Raw genomic sequence first — 20,320 nt, 5'->3', positions numbered from 1 at the left:
GATCCGGAATTTAACCGCTACACCACAGATCCAAAATTCATATTCCACAGAATTCAAAATATTTCCAAAACTGTAAGAAATAGCATTATTTCTTATTCCAGTGGTTTTCAATTATATTTCATTTTTCGCTGAAAGTACCCAAAACTTATCAAATTTCGCGGTACACTTATCCAAATATTCATCATATTTTGCGACACACTTATCCAAATGTTTATGATTTTTGAGTCACGCTTATCCAAATGTTTATGATTTTTGAGGCACGCTTATCCAAATGTTTATGATTTTTGAGGCACGCTTATCCAAATATTCACCATATTTCGCGGCACGCTTATCCAAATATTCATCCTGTTTCGTGGCACTCTTATCCAAATATTCATCCTATTCCTCGGTACGCTTAAATACCCTACTTATTACATATTTCGTAACACCTTTATAAATAGCCAGACATACATATATACATACATACATACAGACAGACAGACCATTCGGTTTATTTCGATAGAATTACGTAGTTGACGACTCTAGCTATATCCATAGGGCACATTTCTACAGTATTCAGTCACAAAATTGAGAAGGTCGTTTGCTGCAACAAAGAACAAAGATGGTTTGTGGTAAACAAAAAAAAAATTAGTACAATATTAATTATATTTCGCGGGACCCCTGTCCTATATCAATTATATTTCGCGGCGACACCTATCTTTAATTTTGTCCCTTAAATTTCACCTAAAGTCTGTGTTATCGTGTTTCTTAAATTTTTGCATTGGAGTACAGAACAATTATTTCATCTATTATATAAGAGAGGAGAGTGTCATATCCCTGCTATAATGTCAAACTGAAAATATACACCAATATATATATATATATATATATATATATATATATATATATATATATATATATATATATATATATATATATATATATATATATTTATGTATATATATTTATGTATATCAGAACACATGATAATCACATGCAAATCAATCCAAACGGTGGTCCAATGGTACGCTAACTGCCTGCTGTTCTCGGTAGACCAGGGTTCGACTCTCGGACTTGTAATGGCAACATTGCCTCCATATATCATTATATTACGACGATTCATGGGCGAAAACGTCCTCAAATCCCAGCTGGAAACGGATGGTAAATTCTGTAAACAGTTTAATCTCAGAATGGTGAACCTAATATCTTTAAAATCAGAAAATAACTTTATTATCATTATTCCTAGCTCTTATTGGGTAGTTCAGGTATATATATATATATATCTTTCTTTGTTTCATACTATTCGCCATTTCCCGCGTTAGCGAGGTAGCGTTAAGAACAGAGGACTGGGCCTTTGACAGAATATCCTCATCTGGCCCCCTTCTCTGTTCCTTCTTTGGAAAAAAAAAAAACAAGAGGGGAGGATTTCCAGCCCCCCGCTCCCTTCCCTTTTAGTCGCCTTCTACGACACGCAGGGAATACGTGGGAAGTATTCTTTCTCCCCTATCCCCAGGGATATATATATATATATATATATATATATATATATATATATATATATATATATATATAAAATCTTTGAAACCATACACGTGCAGCCTCAACCCATGACCACTATATTATAAGTACTTCATACTTTTTCGCGTCACTTAACACACTAACTTGATCCGTCATGTGAGGTTAATGTGTACACTGATATCGAATCCCAATTATTCCCACAGATTTTCATCTGAAAAATCTATCCCTTGCACTATTCAACTCCCTCGCTACACCTATCCATTTCCTCCGTGGTCTATCCCATTTTCTTACACCTTCTACTGTACTATTATATCAATTCGTGGCCAATTTATCATCCGCCATACGGCCTCGATCACCGTACCATGTTAAAAAGACTTTCGTCCATTTCCCCCTCTCAGTAATCCACCTACATCACATGTTCTTGACACATCCTCATTCTTAACTCTGTCTCTCCTCTTCATTCCAGCATTACCATCCAAGTAACCGATCCACAATGTTACTGGTCTTTTTTTTTTTTCTCTCCCAACTATCCTGACCTATATAAACCTCGGGTTTCGCATCCATATATCAGTATATGGACCAGCGCCACACTTTATGTATGCATACTACACAATTGATGGTTAGAATTCTTATCTCCCCATTTTCTAAAGACTTCAATGTACATACGTCCAATATTCTCTCTTTGTGCCATCTTTGCATGACTGTACTTGACCCAAGCTTTTCCTCTCCCATCCTCACACCCCAATATTTAAAGTCGTCCACAATTGCCAGTATTTTTCTCGTCATTTTTTGCTTACATCACATTGAAATGTCACATTATTTTTCGAATATTTGAATCATTTTTTGTTATCTTACGATTTCAACATCTTCCTCCTCCTCCTCCTTCTTCTCGTCCTCTTCTTCTTCCTTCCTCCTTGTCTTCCTTCTCATCCCGCTCCATACATCAAGGAAGTGGCCCACCAACATATTCAAATCATATTCTGATTTACGTGACAGCACAGCGTCATCTGCATACGACAACTCCCACTCAGTTCCTCCATGCCATCATTAAACACTCCCCCACCTCACTCCCATCTCACGTAGCGCCCCATCGATTCATAAAACACGGAAGTAAACATTGTAACATCATGCAGCAACGATGAAGCACTCCATTATCTCTTGTAGTCCTCTCACTCATATCACCGTTCACTCTCCCCAGATACAAACCTGTGATTGGAAAAGCACTGAATGACATTCAAGTGACATCCATATACACTTCTCAGGGTTATTTTCCTCTCCTCCTGTCCTTTTGAGAACTTATGGACATCATCTCTTTCTCTCGAAGTTTTCTTTTTTTTTAATCATATAATTGCAAAAATCTGGACTAAGAATGTATCTGTAAATATCTTCATAAGCTGGTAAGACAATTTTTCATCAATTCAGGTATCTACTGACTGAACACTTGGGAAAATATGAATATAAAATTGCTTTCTCTTATTGATGCTGCTCCATATGAAAATCCCGTAGTGCAGTAAGAGGTTCGTTGTAAGCAAGATCCTGTAGTAGGATTTTTCCAGTTTGTTCTATCGTGTTAAAAGTCCATGCAGGTGTACCTCACTGATTCGTAGTAGTACTTCCTTTCTCTATCTTCCCCTCTGGCTGTTATTGCTGGAGGGGCAAGAGGATGAGAAGATTTCTGTTCTATCCTTCCTTCATCCACTTAGGAACAAGAATAGTTAGACCTAAGTTCAAAACAGATAACTTAGGACATAGGCCACAAGATCCTTTCTCGTCTGTCTTCCCCACGTATTCCCTTCCGGGAACACACACACTACCTTCTTCTTCTTCTTCTTCTTCAACAACCATCTATAAACTCCACCTTCACAAATCAACAATAACCGTTCTTATTAAACTTGCAGAACAGAGAGTAACATTATCTATTTTGGTAAATCCATCAGTGACAAAGTTTCCAAAAATCTATAACGGGCCAGAGAGATCGAACTCTCTTCCTGCTCAATTCCTCCCACAAGACCGAAAAAAAGGAAAAAAAAAGAGCACCATTCTTGAAGTCCAGATTCCCTCCAAAGCCTAAAATACTCTTAAATCCTCCAGTGTCCATATTTCCTCCTAAACCTCCACCTTGTAAATCCCAAAGCTAGGTAAATCCTTCTTCGTTCCGGGCGTCTTAATCCCACCCTCTGACACCTGGGGATTACTACACCACCAATGCCATGCCCCACACGCCCTGGGTAGGAGGTGGGGAGCTTCCGCACTCCCCCTTCTTACTGGGGAGAAGAGGAGGAGGAGGAAGAGGAAGGGAGGGGAGATGCTCTTGAAAATAAACAAGCACACACACACACACACACACACACACGCACGTAAGTCTTTTAAATGGTTCACCTCACTCTGGAGGATCTCCCAGATAGACACAGAGAAACTCGCGCAGGCACGTACACACACAAACACTCTCTCTCTCTCTCTCTCTCTCTCTCTCTCTCTCTCTCTCTCTCTCTCTCTCTCTCTCTCTCTCTCTCTCGGCTGGGGGAGGGTGTGTGTGTACAATATTACCAGTACTACCCCTCCTGGGTGGGTATCGGAGGTGGGGGTGGGGATGTTAGTGACTTGTGCATTGTGAACCATCATTCCAGTGGCTGTCAAGTCTCACTCCTTTGGCCCAGGTAAGCTGGCTTATCTCGCTGTGTTCACCCACACGTGGGCTGTTTGGTGGCTGTCCGTCCACAGACATACAATCTCTCCACCTCTCACATGTAACACCACACAACACACACACAACGTTTTCTTCGCAACTCTATATCTTGTTTGCGATGAGCGCTACGCGCTATAACCCTACCATTTGGCAGAACTTCACCGTAAGTACTCGGGAGTATATTCATTGCGGTGAGCGCTACGCGCGTGTGGGGAAAAAAATATACTTCATGTTCCCTGAATCCTCATTTGGCATTGTATTTTGTTCACATAATGCTCGAATAAGTCAATATTTGAATATTTGTCTCATTCAATTGGTGTAAAATGTAATTGTAATTAATCTAATTGGTGTAAATCCTGATTGTATCTAATTTGATTGGTGTAAATCCCAATTGTGTCTAATTCAATTGGTGTGAATCCTAATTGTGTCTAATTTGATTGATGTAAGTATAATTGTGTCTAATGTAATTAGTGTAAATCCAAATTGTGTCTACATTAATTAAGGTAAGTCCTCGTTGTGTCATTTTTGATTGGTGTAAACCCTAATTGTGTCTGAATAAATTGGTGTAACTCAAATTTGTGTCTAATGTGATTGGTGTAAATCTTAACTGTGTCCGATTTGATTGTTATCAATCCAAAATTGCGTCTAAAGTAATTGGTGTAAGTCTTAATTGTGTCTAAATTATTGGTGTAAAGCCAAATTGTATCTAATCTAATTGGTGTCAATCCTAATTGTATCTAATTTAATTGGTGTCAATCCTAATTGTATCTAATTTAATTGGTGTCAATCCTAATTGTATCTAATTTAATTGGTGTCAATCCTAATTGTATCTAATTTAATTGGTGTCAATCCTAATTGAATCTAATTTAATTGGTGTCAATCCTAATTGTATCTAATTTAATTGGTGTCAATCCTAATTGTATCTAATCTAATTGGTGTCAATCCTAATTGTATCTAATCTAATTGGTGTAATCCTAACTGTGTCTGATTTGATTGGCGTGAAACCTAATTTGTATAGAAATATTCCTAATATCTCACCCCTGGATTTAACGCTTCCTTCTCCTCCCTACGAATTGGCGCCTTCCCCCCATGTTAAATCTCTTCAATATATAATGCCTCTCCTCTGGTTTTAAACCCTCCTCGTGACCTAATGCCTCTCCTCTGGTTTAAACCTTACTCTTGGATCAATCCCTTCTCTCTAGGTTTAAACACTTGTAATGATAAAACACCCAGTTTACTTCTGGTTAAAGCCATTCCCTCCCCTCCAGCTTCACCTCCTTTCTGCGCCCTCTTTACCCCCTGGTTTAAGCCTTCTTTATTTCCACCTCTTCCCCCTGTATATATTCTCCCAATGATTCATGAACTCCTCTACCCTTTGGTTTAATCCCTCCACATGATTCAGCATCTCTACCCCCTTTGGTTTCAACCCTTCTTATGATTCAAAACCTACTGTGCAATGTGGTTTTAAAACCTTTCATATGATTCAACACCTCCAAACCCCAGGTTTAAGTTCTTTTCATGATTATACACCTCTTTTGCTCCCTGGTTCAAAGCCTCCACATGATCCCACACTTCCTCCACTCCATGGTTCAAAATTTCTTATGATTCAACACCTTCTTCCAATCCCTAGTTTGAATCTTTCACATGATTCAACACCTTCTTCCAACCCCTAGTTTGAATCTTTCATATAATTCAGCACCTTCTTCCAATCCCTAGTTTGAATCTTTCATATAATTCAACACCTTCTTCCAATCCCTAGTTTGAATCTTTCATATAATTCAACACCTTCTTCCAATCCCTAGTTTGAATCTTTCATATAATTCAACACCTTCTTCCAATCCCTAGTTTGAATCTTTCATATGATTCAACACCTTCTTCCAATCCCTAGTTTGAATCTTTCATATAATTCAACACCTTCTTCCAACCCTTAGTTTGAATCTTTCATATGATTCAACACCTCCATCCCCCTGGTTTAAACCCTCCATATGATTCAACACTCTCTCACACGTCCTGATCTAAATCAACCCTATGATTCACCTCTCCTCCTCCTCCTGATTTAAAACCTCCTTATGATGATTCAACCCTTCCTTCACCCCGTGGTTGAAACCATCGCCCATAACTCCATCTCTTCTTCCCCATTCCTCTCCCCCCTCCTCCCCCTCCCCCCTACCGCCCAGATCCAGTCCTACAGAGAGAGGGGGGAGGGGGGGGGTAGGGGTCTCGGGGGGGGGGGGGGACTCAAAAATCGATGTTGTGGTGGTGTCCTGTGGCCGACGCCCGTGTTGGGTGAGGCATGCACGCGCGGGGCCTCCTGCATCGCCCTCGGCAGGAGAGACGGGGGACCTTCGGGCAGGGTGGAAAGATCCTGTAGGAGGAGGATGAGCAGGAGGGGGAGGAGGAGGAGGATCTTACGCAAGGAGGAGGAGGAGGATCTTACGCAAGGAGGAAGATCCTGTTGGAAGAAGACGACCTTAGCAGGGGATCGGGAGTGTCTTGTAGGAGGAGGGCAAGAGGATCCTGTAGGAGGAGAAGGGCTTTAAGCAGGGGGCTAGAAAATCCCGTAGGAGAAGGACCACCTTCGGCAAGAAGTACCTGTAGGAAGAGGGCCTTAGGCAGGGCAGGAAGATCCTGCAAGAGAAGTACCTTTGGCAGGGCTGGGAGACGCGATCCTTAGGCAGGGTACAAACATCCTGTGGAAAGAGAGGAGGTCTCAGGCATACGGCAGGAGGGTCCTGTAGAAGGGGCAGGATCTTAGCTAGTTCAGGAAGGATCCTGTAGGAGGAGGCCCTTTGGCAAGGGGGAAAGCTGAACAAGGGAGGGAGAGAGAGAGAGAGAGAGAGAGAGAGAGAGAGAGAGAGAGAGAGAGAGAGAGAGAGAGAGAGAGAGGAATATACTCTTAAAGTGAATGGTGGAGACGGTGTCGTGCCCTTCGGAGCGGAGTGTTGGAGAGGGAGATCGGCGCTCTGAGGGAGACGAACCTTCGTGAGTGGTCCACACTCTACTCATGGCAGCGTTCATGAGGTGGTGTAGCTGTCACAAAGAAAAGAAATGAGGTCCCAGTGAGAGAGACACCGAGTGGGCAGACAAATATTTCTCTCTCTCTCTCTCTCTCTCTCTCTCTCTCTCTCTCTCTCTCTCTCTCTCTCTCTCTCTCTCTCTCTCTCTCTCTCTCTGAGCAAGATACGTAGATGGAAATCCATAAGACACCCATGCATGGAAAAATTACCGTGGCGGTTTCTCGACGAACTCCATGACTGCATGACGACACGACACGACACACACACACACACACACACACACACACCCACACACACACACACACACACACACACACACACACACACACACACACACACACACACACAGCCGCCAAACCAATATCAATACATGACTTCCTCCATTCATGACTGGCATCAGCGTTGGGGAGACTTCGACTGAGGAGCCTTAAACTAACTCCTGTGGTATGCGACGACGAGACAGGAGGAGCCAAGGGAAGGAGAGACATCAGGACGAGACAGGAGGAGCTAGGAGAAGGCGAGAGAGGAGGAGCTAGGAGAAGGCGAGACAGGAGGAGCTAGGAGAAGGTGAGACAGGAGGAGCTAGGAGAAGGCGAGAGAGGAGGAGCTAGGAGAAGGCGAGAGAGGAGGAGCTAGGAGAAGGCGAGAGAGGAGGAGCTAGGAGAAGGCGAGAGAGGAGGAGCTAGGAGAAGGCGAGACAGGAGGAGCTAGGAGAAGGCGAGACGGGAGGAGCTAGTAGAAGGCGAGACAGGAGGAGCTTAGAGAAGGCGAGACAGAAGCCAAGTAAAGGTGAGACAAGAGGACGAGACAGAAGGAGTCAAATAAAGGCTAGACAGGAGGAGCCAAGTGAAGGCGAGACAGGAGGACGAGACAGAATGAGCCAGGTAAAGACGCGACAGGAGGAGCTTATTAAAAGCTAGACGGGAGAAGCCACGTCTTGAGAGGATCTTCTGGTCACGTCATGTATAGCTCAGGGGAACAGAGACGTACCTTTGCTTCGTCTGATTTAAGATATGTTAGAAAATGAAGATGTGAGAGAGTAACTTTAACCATATTTTCCTCTGTAGTTTATGCATTTACATCCTTACTCTCTATTACTCTGCCGGGATCAAACCTAACCAGTCTATTATCTATCTACACTTTATACCATATGATACAAACCTGTGCGTACGTATAGCATTTCTATAACTTACTCTCGTCTCTAATCAACTTTGTCTAAGATGTGCTGATAAAGATACATTAGAAAGAGAATCCTTCGTCTAACATTTCTCGTGAGGAGGTAGGCCCCGCTCATAGCCACGGAAGGATGTATCATGTGGATGGTTTATGGTATATCCTACGCCTCCCGTTACACAGGATTAGAAGGAAGATAAAGTAGTACACATAATGTGCATATTTTTATGTTGAGACGGCACAGGGAACTGAATGTCTTTATCAAAGCCATCTTATTAACGTTATATATATATATATATATATATATATATATATATATATATATATATATATATAGATAGATAGATAGATAGATAGATAGATAGATAGATGATAGCTAAAACAACTGGAAATTCACTGAATATTCGTGATTGCTTTACAGAGGTTTTATCTTTGTTTGTCAAAGTTTCACTGTTGCAGTTACTGGAAAGCAAATTGCATCTTTATTTCTCCACTACAGTGTGTGTGTGTGTGTGTGTGTGTGTGTGTGTGTGTGTGTGTGATATCACTTCCCTTTCATCTCTCTGTACATTTTCTAGTCATTAGATCCTAGTAACAGTCCCCTTCGTCATTTAGTATCTGCGTTTCTTGGCATCTTTTGTGTGCCCTTGGAGGGATAAACGTTCATTTCCATACGAGAAAGTTCCATACTGGGGGAGAGAGAGAGAGAGAGAGAGAGAGAGAGAGAGAGAGAGAGAGAGAGAGAGAGAGAGAGAGAGAGAGAGAGAGAGAGAGAGCACATAGGAAAACAGGTAACAGAAGACCTGGTGGTCTATGACGAGGTTTTCTGCCGTAGGAAGGTGACTGGAACCTAAATAGATATCTTATATAGAGGGAGGGGAGAACAGAGAGAGAGAGAGAGAGAGAGAGAGAGAGAGAGAGAGAGAGAGAGAGAGAGAGAGGCCCCATATCAGGTCAAGACGACACATCCCCACCCTCTCTTTATATAACTCTCACCACCAACTCAAATATTCTGTGGAGATATGGCCGTCCTCTTTGAAATATGAGGTTGTTTAACATGGGAATATATATATTCCTGTATGTCCACGGGGAAATGAAACACGGTAAGTTCCCAAGTGCACTTTCGTGTGATAATCACATCATCAGAGGAGATTCAAGAAAGAGAATCAACAGTCAGTTGACAGCTACGTCTCTTCGTTGTATATCAATTTATATTTCTTTCTTGTATCACCCGTGATGATGTGATTATTGCACGAAAGTGCACTTGGGAACTTATCGTGTTTCATTTCCCCGTGGACATATAGGAATATACTTGATCACGCGCTCAATTGCGATATTTTCCTTTATATATATATATATATATATATATATATATATATATATATATATATATATATATATATATATATATATATGAATCAGGGCATGTGAAGCGTCTGGGGTAAACCATGGAAAGCTGTGTAGGTATGTATATTGCGTGTGTGGACGTATGTATATACATGTGTATGGGGGTGGGTTGGGCCATTTCTTTCGTCTGTTTCCTTGCGCTACCTCGCAAACGCGGGAGACAGCGGCAAAAAAAAAAAAAAAGAAAAAAAAAAAATATATATATGTATATATATATATATATATATATATATATATATATATATATATATATATATATATATATATATATATATGAATAAAATGTCCACGACGATCATCATCTTTATGTGTGTGTGTGTGTGTGTGTGTGTGCTTGTGTGTGTGTGTGTGTTTGTCTTGCTGTGAGCCTCTGGCTGAAGCATTCGTCCCTCCGTTGTTGCTCCTTACTGACGCTCACTCGTGCTGGCGAACCCAAGAAGACGATGAATCTGGTCAACGTGCATCAGCCATGGTAGTTCCTATTTCCTGAACTCTCCTTTGTTATATTTTTCCACAGAACTTCTTTTTTTTTTTTTCTTCCCCACACGTGGCGTGGCGCTGTAGGTCACTGACGTAACGCAAAACGTATCCATTCATGATTGTCTTTATTTTACGAATTTTATCACAGACATACAAGATATATTGAGATCATTACAGTGGTGCGGGGCGAAAGGACGCCACATCTTCGCTGTTCTTTTGTGGCCTTCGGGAGCGCCCTCTTCGGCGCCTACTGCCGGAGAAAGGGAGCTCTCGAGGGGGACCTATCTCTATTACAATTATGACTAGATGTGAGCAAAGCTTACAACCAACAACATTCTGTACAACATACAATTGTTATTTTTTTCCATACACTGGACACTTATTTTACATACACAACAAATCTTATTCATACGTTGAAAAAAACTCCATACAAAAGAGATTCGTGGGGGGGAGGAGGGGGGGGGAGAGAAGGAGGTAGTTGGAGTGGGGGGACGGGGGAGGTAGGAGGTAGTAGGCAAGGGGAGGTGAAAAAAGCAGATGACAACAATGATATTTTGACACTTAAAGCGTTCTCATGGCTTAGGGGAGGGGGGAGAGGAGGGAGGGAGGGTGTGGGGTTGTTTTTCTTTAAGAGGGGGAGGGGGGGGGGGTTGTTGTTGTGGGGGGGGGTGGGTTGAGGGGTTGGGGGGGAGAGAACACCTCACACTTGAGTCACGTTACGACGCTTCGGCTCCACAGACGCTGTGGTCGCGGCGGCGGCTGCGGCTGCGGCCGTGGCCGCTGCACGGGCGGCCAGAGGCGGCTTGGGCGCGACGGGCGGTGGCACCTTGGACCTCACGGGAGCCTGACTCGTGATAACAGCCTCCTCGGGACAGGGCGCGTACATGGGTGGCTGCGATTGGCTGTAGGAGATTTCGCCAACGAAGGACGGTATGTCTGCTGGGTAGTTCGCAGCGTCGGCGGGGTAGGAGAGTTCTGAGGGTTGTGAGACGATCTCGTGGGTGTAGACCGTGGAAGCCTGAGACGACTGTGAGGACAGGCCTGGTGTGTAGGGCGGGAGCTCCTCGTGGCTATACCCAGGGTGGTAAGGGTATGGGTAGGGTGCGTAGGCGTCGGTGGTGTATGGGGGCTGGTAGGCTGGGGGGTCTGAGTGCGTGGTGGAGGGCGTCTGTGAGCTCGGGTAGGAGTGCGTGCCGGTCAGAGTCACGTCGGGAAATGGGTCCTGCAGGTTCTGGTACTGGGCCAAGGATCCGGACGCCTCGACCAGTGGGCCGCTCGTCATGGAGACGCGACGCTCGTGCTCCTGCAGGAGTTTCGACACCCCCCAGGACTGTATGGGTGACAGAGGTCTGCCATCCTTGGCCACTGCCACTTCCCCGTCTTTGACGGCACTGTCCACCGAGTCGTGACTCTCGTCCTGGTCCACCATCAGGGTGGAGTTGGTCTTGATGACCACGCTGCGGTTGGCCTCCGTCTTCTCGCTGTCCTTCTTGTGTTGGTGGCGGCGGCGGCGCGCGACGTGACAGTAGCAGAAGGTGGCGAGGACAGCCACGATGATGAGGAACCCTCCTACAGATCCGACGATGACCGCCATATCCTCCAGGTTGATGCCTGCTACTCTGACGGGCTGGGTGACTCCACGTCCCTGGGGCTCCGCCAGGTCGCTAGTGGGCTCTAGGGTGCGAGGGCTGGTCACCAGGGGCGGCGTGGTGGGTGGCTGTGGCACCCAGAGCGAGGCGATGTTACTCACGCCCCCGCGGTTACCGGCCTCATCGACGGCGCGGATGGCGACATAAACCATCTGGTCATATCGGTCTACCTGAATGGCCACAGCCTGCTCGGTGCCCACCAGCACTGGCACGGGCATGCCGCTGATACGCTCGCCGTCGAAGGCCTTAGCCTCCGGCCAGGAGCTGGCCAACACAGCCTCATAGTAGTGGGCGCGGTCCCAGTCGTAATCGTCCCCTGGCGCGGTCCACCGCAGAGATACCTCGCGCGTGGTGAGGTTCACGAAGGAGCGGAGGTCGAGGATCCGCGTGGGAGGGACGATGTCTGAGGTGGGTGGTGGGGACACAACGTCCAGGACGCCATACACGACCGATCGCTGGAAGGGCGCCACGGGCTTGGCGTGCTCGTACTTGATGATGCTCCCGCAGCAGGTCTGCTTCTCCTTGTCAGCGTACATCCGACTGTGTCGGGTGAAGGCGTCGTTGATGGGCGCCCGCGCCAGACCGCTGTTGTGGTCGACGTGGACGCTGAGCTGGTAGTGTCCCGGCTCGCCGTGTAGGCTGGGCAGGTAGCGTGAGTACACCCCATCTCGACCAGTGATGTCCGGATCTGTAGATGAACAGAGAGTAATACATGAGCGCGTTTGTAGAGAACATATCTAGACAGAATTTTATCTCATGGCTACCTTTGGCATTCCCGTGGCTGAGAGAGTAAATTAGCGCAAATTACGCAAATGACAGGCATCAGGTAAGACACTCACCTCCAAACCCATTGTCAAAAAGGTCGATCAAGACAGAGTCGTAGTTGTTGCCGCTCGTGTTGGTGCCCAGACGCTGGAGCTTGGCCGTGACCTTAGCATTGATGACGGGCACCTCGCCGTCCTTCACCTCCGCGTAGATGATGATGGGAGACGACGGGTCGGTCAGGTTGATGGCTCTGTTGGGCGCGTTGGTCCAGAGCCTCAACCCGATCTTGCGGGTGATGCTCTCCTTGGCCGTGACCTGGATGTGGAGGCCCTGGTGCGAGTCGGCGCGGTTCTCGACGCGGTAGTGCCACTGTCCCCTCTCCGCGTCGGGGATGTTGACGAAGATGACGTTGGCGTCGCCATCCTCCTCCTGCATGTTGACGGGGGCGATGGTCTCCCCAGAGGGTGCTGTCAGCTGCACTGTGTTGCCCACATGGTTCAGGTCGTAGTAGTAGATGGAGAACCGGGCGTCCGGGCCGAGGGAATCGTCCAGGGTGAAGGATCCCACGGACATGGAGGCGATGCCGCCAGGGTAGGCGGTGCTGTGGATGATAACTGGGGCGCCAGGAGCTGCCGGGGGCTCACTGCGTCTCACAGCAGCGAGTAGGGCGTCCATCAGAGCCACCATCATGCTGACCTTAGAGTCATTCCCGACTCCTTCGTCCATGACGGTGAAGGAGGAGCCCCGGGTTGAGGCCACCAGGGACTGGAGACCGTCTGTAGCAGTGCCTCCTCCCCCTCGGCGCTCCGTCAAGGGGTAGAGGACAGTGTCCACCCGAACACCGCGGGTGGTGGCTAAGCGAGTCATCTCCTCCATCTCTCGCTGGTGCGCCGCGCCCTTCCCCGTGGTCACGAGAATTACCGTGGCACCAGCGGCTCCTGCTGGGTCCGTTTCCAGAGTCCTGAGGGCCTCCTGGAGTGCGCACAGGACGCACTTGTTGCTCTCCGGCACCGGCGACGGGTTGCGCGGGAGGGACGATCCCACCCGCTGACGCACGTCGGAGAGGGAGTCCATCTTGGAGAGCGGGGCGGCTGTGTGGGCGACGGAATTGAAGACGACGAGAGCCACGTAGTCGCCGTCGGGCACGTCGTACACCACCACCCGTCGCACCGCCTTGCGCACGAACTCCCACCGTCTCTGCAGGTTCATGACGGCCGTGTCCTCCACGACCAGCACGATGCGCGCCGAGCTCTCCTGCATGAAGCGCAGCGTCGGCCTCAGCGGTGCTGTGGCGTTCGGCGGGCTGTTCCTGCGGAGGGAGAGAAGAAGACGGGGATGTAGAGAGACGCAAGGCGAGGAAGAAAAGAGAGAGACAAAGAGAAATATTTCATCATATCACAATATTCAGGGGGGGGGCGTCAGAAGGCTCAAAGACTCACCTCCCGTCGATAAAGTCTTGGGATTGAAGGATGATGTCCCAAGCCGGGCGGCCGCTACACTGGGCGTTGTGTTTCGTGGGCGCCTCGGGCGTGTGGGCCGCGGTGGTACAGAAGGGCAAGGGCGTGATCTTGTGCGTGTTGCAGGTGTTGGGGCGCGGGACGTTCGTCTTGGGGTCGCGGAAGGTGGGCGGATAGAGCGGATCGTCCGGGTAGCCGCGCTCCTCAAACACCCCCCACCGGAACTTGACCCACTCGGCCACCAGGAGGCGGGCGGCGTGGATGTAGGTGTCGTTGGTGGTGGCCCTCAGGAGGTCGCCGCCCATCTGGATGTAGTCGCCCTGCCGCCCGCACCCCTGGCTCTGCTGGGCCCACGGCCGCGACCCGAAGACCGGGTGCGCTGCCGTGACTCGGATGTGGGCTTCGGTCGGCGCTGCGGAGGCCGTGAGGGGCGTGAGGAAGGAGCAGGTGAGGGCGTCCGTTCTCCAGGTGCGCGGCAGGGCGACCATCACCTCCCTGAGCGATGCGCGCCCGGCCGTGGCCGCCCACAACACGCCCGAGAACTCTATCAAGACACTCTGGAACAATGAGAAGACAGATCACGTGAATGGAGGAATAAGAGAGAATGTTTGACATTACTGGAACATGGCTATGGGTCTCTCCCTCCCGTTTTAATTTTTTCCAAAAGAAGGAACAGAGAAGAGGGCCAAGTGAGGATATTCCCTCTAAGGCTCAGTCATCTGTTCTTAACCCTACCTTACTCATGGCGTAGCCTCGAGCAGGTGAAGTCTTGCGTGTATGTCAAGAGGCCTTCTTGTCCTAGAGAGACCAGCTTAACCCTGCTCCCCCATGGAGCGCATCCCAAGTCACTTCGCAATAAATGACTTCAAGTATCCGGTAATACTACTGTTCAGTCACCTGTTAATCAATATAACAAAGTGTCATGAAATAGGCCCTCAATGCTATATTACACTGGGTCTTCATCTAAAGATCTGTTTGTGATGGTAGACATGGGACGTAAACATTACAGTCTTCGTTGTAACAGAGACAAGGAACCGCTAAGGCTGAAATTGGGTATAACAACCATTTCGTTGACTTTAAGGACTATGGGCACTAGTGATGGGCTAGTGGAGTGGGGTATGGGTAGGTGGACAAGAGATGAAGATAAACACATAGAGCACAACAGTGAGACGGCCTCGAGAACGAAGGTACGACCCTTGAACACGACAGTAAGGCTCTAGAACGACGGTACGACCTGTGAGCACGACGGTACGGCTCTAGGACGACGGTACGACGCGTGAGCACGACGGTACGACCCGTGAGCACGACGGTACGGCTCTAGGACGACGGTACGACCCGTGAGCACGACGGTACGACCCGTGAGCACGACGGTACGGCTCTAGGACGACGGTTCACCCGTGAGCACGACGGTACGACCCGTGAGGACGACGGTACGACCTTGATAATAACGGTACGACCCGTCGTCTCGCTTCTTTCTCTATTCAAGTCGTTCGTTTGCTTGGCTCTTACTTCCATATGTTTCCTGAGGTCGTCCACTCACGCAGACGGCCAAACGGAACGCTGGTATAACGCATACCTTGCTATGAACACGACGGGAGGGCACGGCACGTGAGCACGACGGCACGCACCACTCGTGAGCACGACGGCACGCACCACTCGTGAGCACGACGGCACGTGCGAACTGATGAACACGACTGTATGACCTGAGAGATCGACGACAGGAAGCCAGAACAAGATGGCCTAGTGTGTGTGTGTCTCGAGGACCCTTGAGCACAATGGTTGGAGGTGTGTGTGTGTGTGTGTGTGTCGCATAGCATGGTGGAGGTGGGCGAGCGAGGACGTCTATGTGATGACGCGGGTGTGTACAGTAAAGTGGACAACTAATGACTAGGATAGCATTGGGAACACACCACTGGGGTAGGCAGCGTAGGCCTTGCGCGCGCGCACTCTCTCTCTCTCTCTCTCTCTCTCTCTCTCTCTCTCTCTCTCTCTCTCTCTCTTGCCGGAGGAGGAGGAGGAGGAGGACCTTCTCTCATAAACTATCCGGATACCTTCGCCTCGGCGCTCACCTCTGCCCCACCCACCCAGTGGCGCGGGTCACCACCACCACCACTGCTGAGGTCCCGCTACGTGTTCCTCACCCCTGCCCACCCCACACCTCAGCTTTTCCCAGCTTCGTGTCTCACGAGGGGATGAAGTATTCGAACCTGGGGTTCTTGAGTGCGAGTGAGAGACACAGAGAGAGAGAGCTTTCACAAAGTCTCTCGCCTCTCATTCTTTGTCTCCTTAGAAGTTCGCGGTCCTAGAAGCACAGAGAGAGAGAGAGAGGGAGAGAGAGAGAGAGAGAGAGAGAGAGAGAGAGAGAGAGAGAGAGAGAGAGAGAGAGAGAGAGAGACCAATTAGTCTCTTATGGTTCTTGCGTCTCTCCTCAAAAAAATCGATGTTTCACACGGGTCTGTGGAGATAAGGTCTCTTAAGATCGACGTGGACCATCTTCTGGTCATCTCAAACTCACCCTCCACCCTCCTATCTCTCAGATCTCTCAGGTGTTCTCACCGCCTGGTCCTGTATGTACCCACGGTGTCTGTTTCACCAGGTTGGAGCCAGATATATCTCTCAGTATATCTCAATATGTCTTTTCAAGTTATATTTTGACACACAAGAAATTTGCCTTTCTTGTACATCTTTTTTTAACGTAAGATCAAAAAGACAATATGAAGACTATTAATGTAATTATGATCTGACATGAGCGAAGTAGACAGACATGATCTGAAATATCTATTACATGCCAGATGATGGGGCAATGTATGGCAACACGAGACTAGATGTCATAAGAATATATTTCAGCCTAGTTTACCCCAGAACCCACAGCAACTAAGTTTCCCCACGAACCCACAGCAACTAAGTCCACGAACCTACAGCAAATAACTTTCCCCCTACAGTAAAAAAATATCCCCAGAACCCACAGCAGCAAAGATTGGTTAGACACACACACACACACACACACACACACACACACACACACACACACACACACTCACACTAACAGGGATATACCAGACTTATAGGTCAAACGAAACATACTGCTGTGAATCTGTCATAAAAAAAAATGAATATGATCTCAACGTATTTGCCATCCTTTGTGGCCATGTTTCACCCAGTGGTCTCCACTGGATAGAAAAAAAGAAACGATATTCCAGAACGGTTCAACCATCCGAACAGTGACGTAACGGGAATATGAACACATTCAATACCACGATAAATGTCAGAAATCATCGGTCAGGACTGTATTCCGTGACACACATACACACACACACACACACACATACACACACACACACACACACACACACACACACACACACACACACACATACACTGTGTACACACACACACACACACACACATATATATATATATATATATATATATATATATATATATATATATATGTTTGAGGACAATGTGTGGTGTGAGGTGGTTTGATCGAGTAAGTAACGTAAGGGTAAGAGAGATGTGTGGAAATAAAAAGAGCGTGGTTGAGAGAGCAGAAGAGGGTGTTTTGAAATGGTTTGGGCACATGGAGAGAATGAGTGAGGAAAGATTGACCAAGAGGATATATGTGTCGGAGGTGGAGGGAACGAGGAGAAGAGGGAGACCAAATTGGAGGTGGAAAGATGGAGTGAAAAAGATTTTGTGTGATCGGGGCCTGAACATGCAGGAGGGTGTAAGGAGGGCAAGGAATAGAGTGAATTGGAGCGATGTGGTATACAGGGGTTGACGTGCTGTCAGTGGAGTGAATCAAGGCATGTGAGGCGTCTGGGGTGGACCATGGAAAGCTGTGTAGGTATGTATACACGTGTGTGGACATGTGTATGTACATGTGTATGGGGGGGGGGGGGTTGGGCCATTTCTTTCGTCTGTTTCCTTGCGCTACCTCGCAGACGCGGGAGACAGCGACAAAGTATAAAAAAAAAAAAAAAAAAAAAAAAAAAAATATATATATATATATATAGGTAGACAGATAGATAGATATGGATGTAAGTATGGAGAGAGAGAGAGAGAGAGAGAGAGAGAGAGAGAGAGAGAGAGAATAAACGAAAAATATAGCCCAGATAAAGTCATGTATGAAAAGTATTTTAAAAAAAACAACTCAAGATCACAGCAAATAACCCATTTAGAATCCTATTGAAAACAATTCTATTCTTTAACACAATCAACATAAATAGAGATAGTTATAACCAGTAAAGTATCTGAGCTTAAAGATAAAGAGAGAAAGAAAGCTTTCTCTATTATCCTTTCCTTATGTATCATTGTAGTTCATGCTTCCATTCTGTGCCATGGTTTTACTATATAATTCATGAACCTACTATATTATTCATACATCTTCTTAATCATTCATAAATGCAATTTATCACTCATCATTTTGTTATATAATTCATAATTTCACTTTATCATTCATGACTTCACTATAACTCATGATTCCACTATATATAATTCATGATTCCATTTCATTATTCGAAATTCTACTTTATAATTCGTGATCACTTTATAATTCGTAGCAACTTTATAATTCGTGAACACTTTACAATTCGTGACTTCACTTTATAATTCGTGACTTCACTTTACAATTCGTGACTTCACTTTATAATTAGTGACTTCACTTTATAATTAGTGACTTCACTTTATAATTCGTGACTTCACTTTACAATTCGTGACTTCACTTTATAATTCGTGACTTCACTTTATAATTCGTGACTTCACTTTATAATTCGTGATTCTACTTTATATTTCATAGGATTCCACCACGTCCTTCTCACAAAACTTAACATTTTATAAGTGCAAGTGTACTACTACAGGAGCATCCATAAGTGATTATTCTGAGCCAAGCTTAAAGAGCCATTTCTGAGTCTGACCCAGCGACTCAGCTTTGAGAAAGACTCACAGCAACTCCTAGGGTAACTCATAATAATTACCTCCCCACAAAATACTAGACACCTCCCCCACACTTGTCAAACTCCTCCCCCACACTTGCGTCTCGGATATCACCCCAAATATGTCAAACACCTCCCCATTCTCGGGGGGTCACCACACACCCCCAAAACTACTGAAAGACCTCCCCCACGATCCCTCTACTCCCCTCCTGCTGAGCACAGCGCCCCCCCACACACACCCAACCCATCCACCCCTACATCCTCCCACACATCCACAAACCCCCTTCACCTACACCCACACCCTAGCGGCATGGACCAAGTGGGGCATACACCACCTCACAGCTCGTTTCCCATGACACACACACACACACACACACACACACACACACACACACTTTACAGAGATGTGTAATGCAAAAGAACAGAGAGGAATTCAAATAGTAACAGCCCATCCGAACTTAGAATAGGCTATCCTGAACTTAGACAACGCCTCCATCCGAACTTAGAATAGGCTATCCCGAACTTGGACAATACCGCCATCCTTCGAACTTAAGACAGTCCAATACCGAACTTGGAGAGCGCCATCACCCGAACTTAGAATAATAGTGTATAGTGCATTGTGAGAATACACGTGGTCTTAGAATTACCCTTAACACCTGAAGAAGGTGATTAAACATTATTCAGTTGGTGGATACAGGTAGTTAGACATAAGATGGCCTTAATAACCCCAGGTAGTTGTAGGCCTATAGACCAAACTACCTCGAAATCAAATTTAAACTTTTATGATATACAAGCGAATAGTGTCTGTGCTCCACAGCCATCGAGGGAAATTTCGAATAAAAAAAACACACACCAGAAACTGGAATTCCTCTCTCTCTCTCTCTCTCTCTCTCTCTCTCTCTCTCTCTCTCTCTCTCCTGACCACAGCAAAACACATTCTACAACCACAACGCATTGTCTAGTACGAAGATATACCAATTTATCACAGTATATCTTTTTGTAATCGAAACAACATGCGCTAACAACCATTACATTAATCAAACACTATCACCATCATACAGATAACCCTACTAACAACATGCGCTAACAACCATTACATTAATCAAACACTATCACCATCATACAGATAACCCTACTAACCAATGCACACCCTCATTTTCCTATCCCCATTGCCTAAGTCACCAATACACACCCTCATTTTCCTATCCCCATTCTCTATTACTAACCTAACACCAGACAACCATACTCCACACTC

The 20,320-nt window shown here is 46.5% G+C and overlaps 1 protein-coding gene across 1 annotated transcript in view; it reads right to left on the bottom strand.

Annotated features, from left to right (window-relative positions):
- Positions 1-10,368: 10,368 nt before the first annotated feature.
- The window catches only part of LOC139751233 (calcium-activated chloride channel regulator 1-like), a 49,392-nt gene continuing 39,440 nt past the window's right edge, over positions 10,369-20,320 (bottom strand). Inside the window, exons 2-4 of the mRNA XM_071666459.1 lie at positions 14,114-14,688; positions 12,749-13,983; positions 10,369-12,597 (exon numbers count right to left, since the gene is read on the bottom strand). Coding sequence (XP_071522560.1) covers positions 10,961-12,597; positions 12,749-13,983; positions 14,114-14,688 — 3,447 coding nt within the window. The 3' untranslated portion in view covers positions 10,369-10,960. The remainder of the gene's footprint in view (positions 12,598-12,748; positions 13,984-14,113; positions 14,689-20,320) is intronic.

The sequence above is a fragment of the Panulirus ornatus genome, chromosome 1 (assembly GCF_036320965.1).
Source record: "Panulirus ornatus isolate Po-2019 chromosome 1, ASM3632096v1, whole genome shotgun sequence".
NCBI classification, from domain to species: domain Eukaryota; kingdom Metazoa; phylum Arthropoda; class Malacostraca; order Decapoda; family Palinuridae; genus Panulirus; species Panulirus ornatus.
This window is presented reverse-complemented; position numbering and strand designations above follow the sequence as displayed.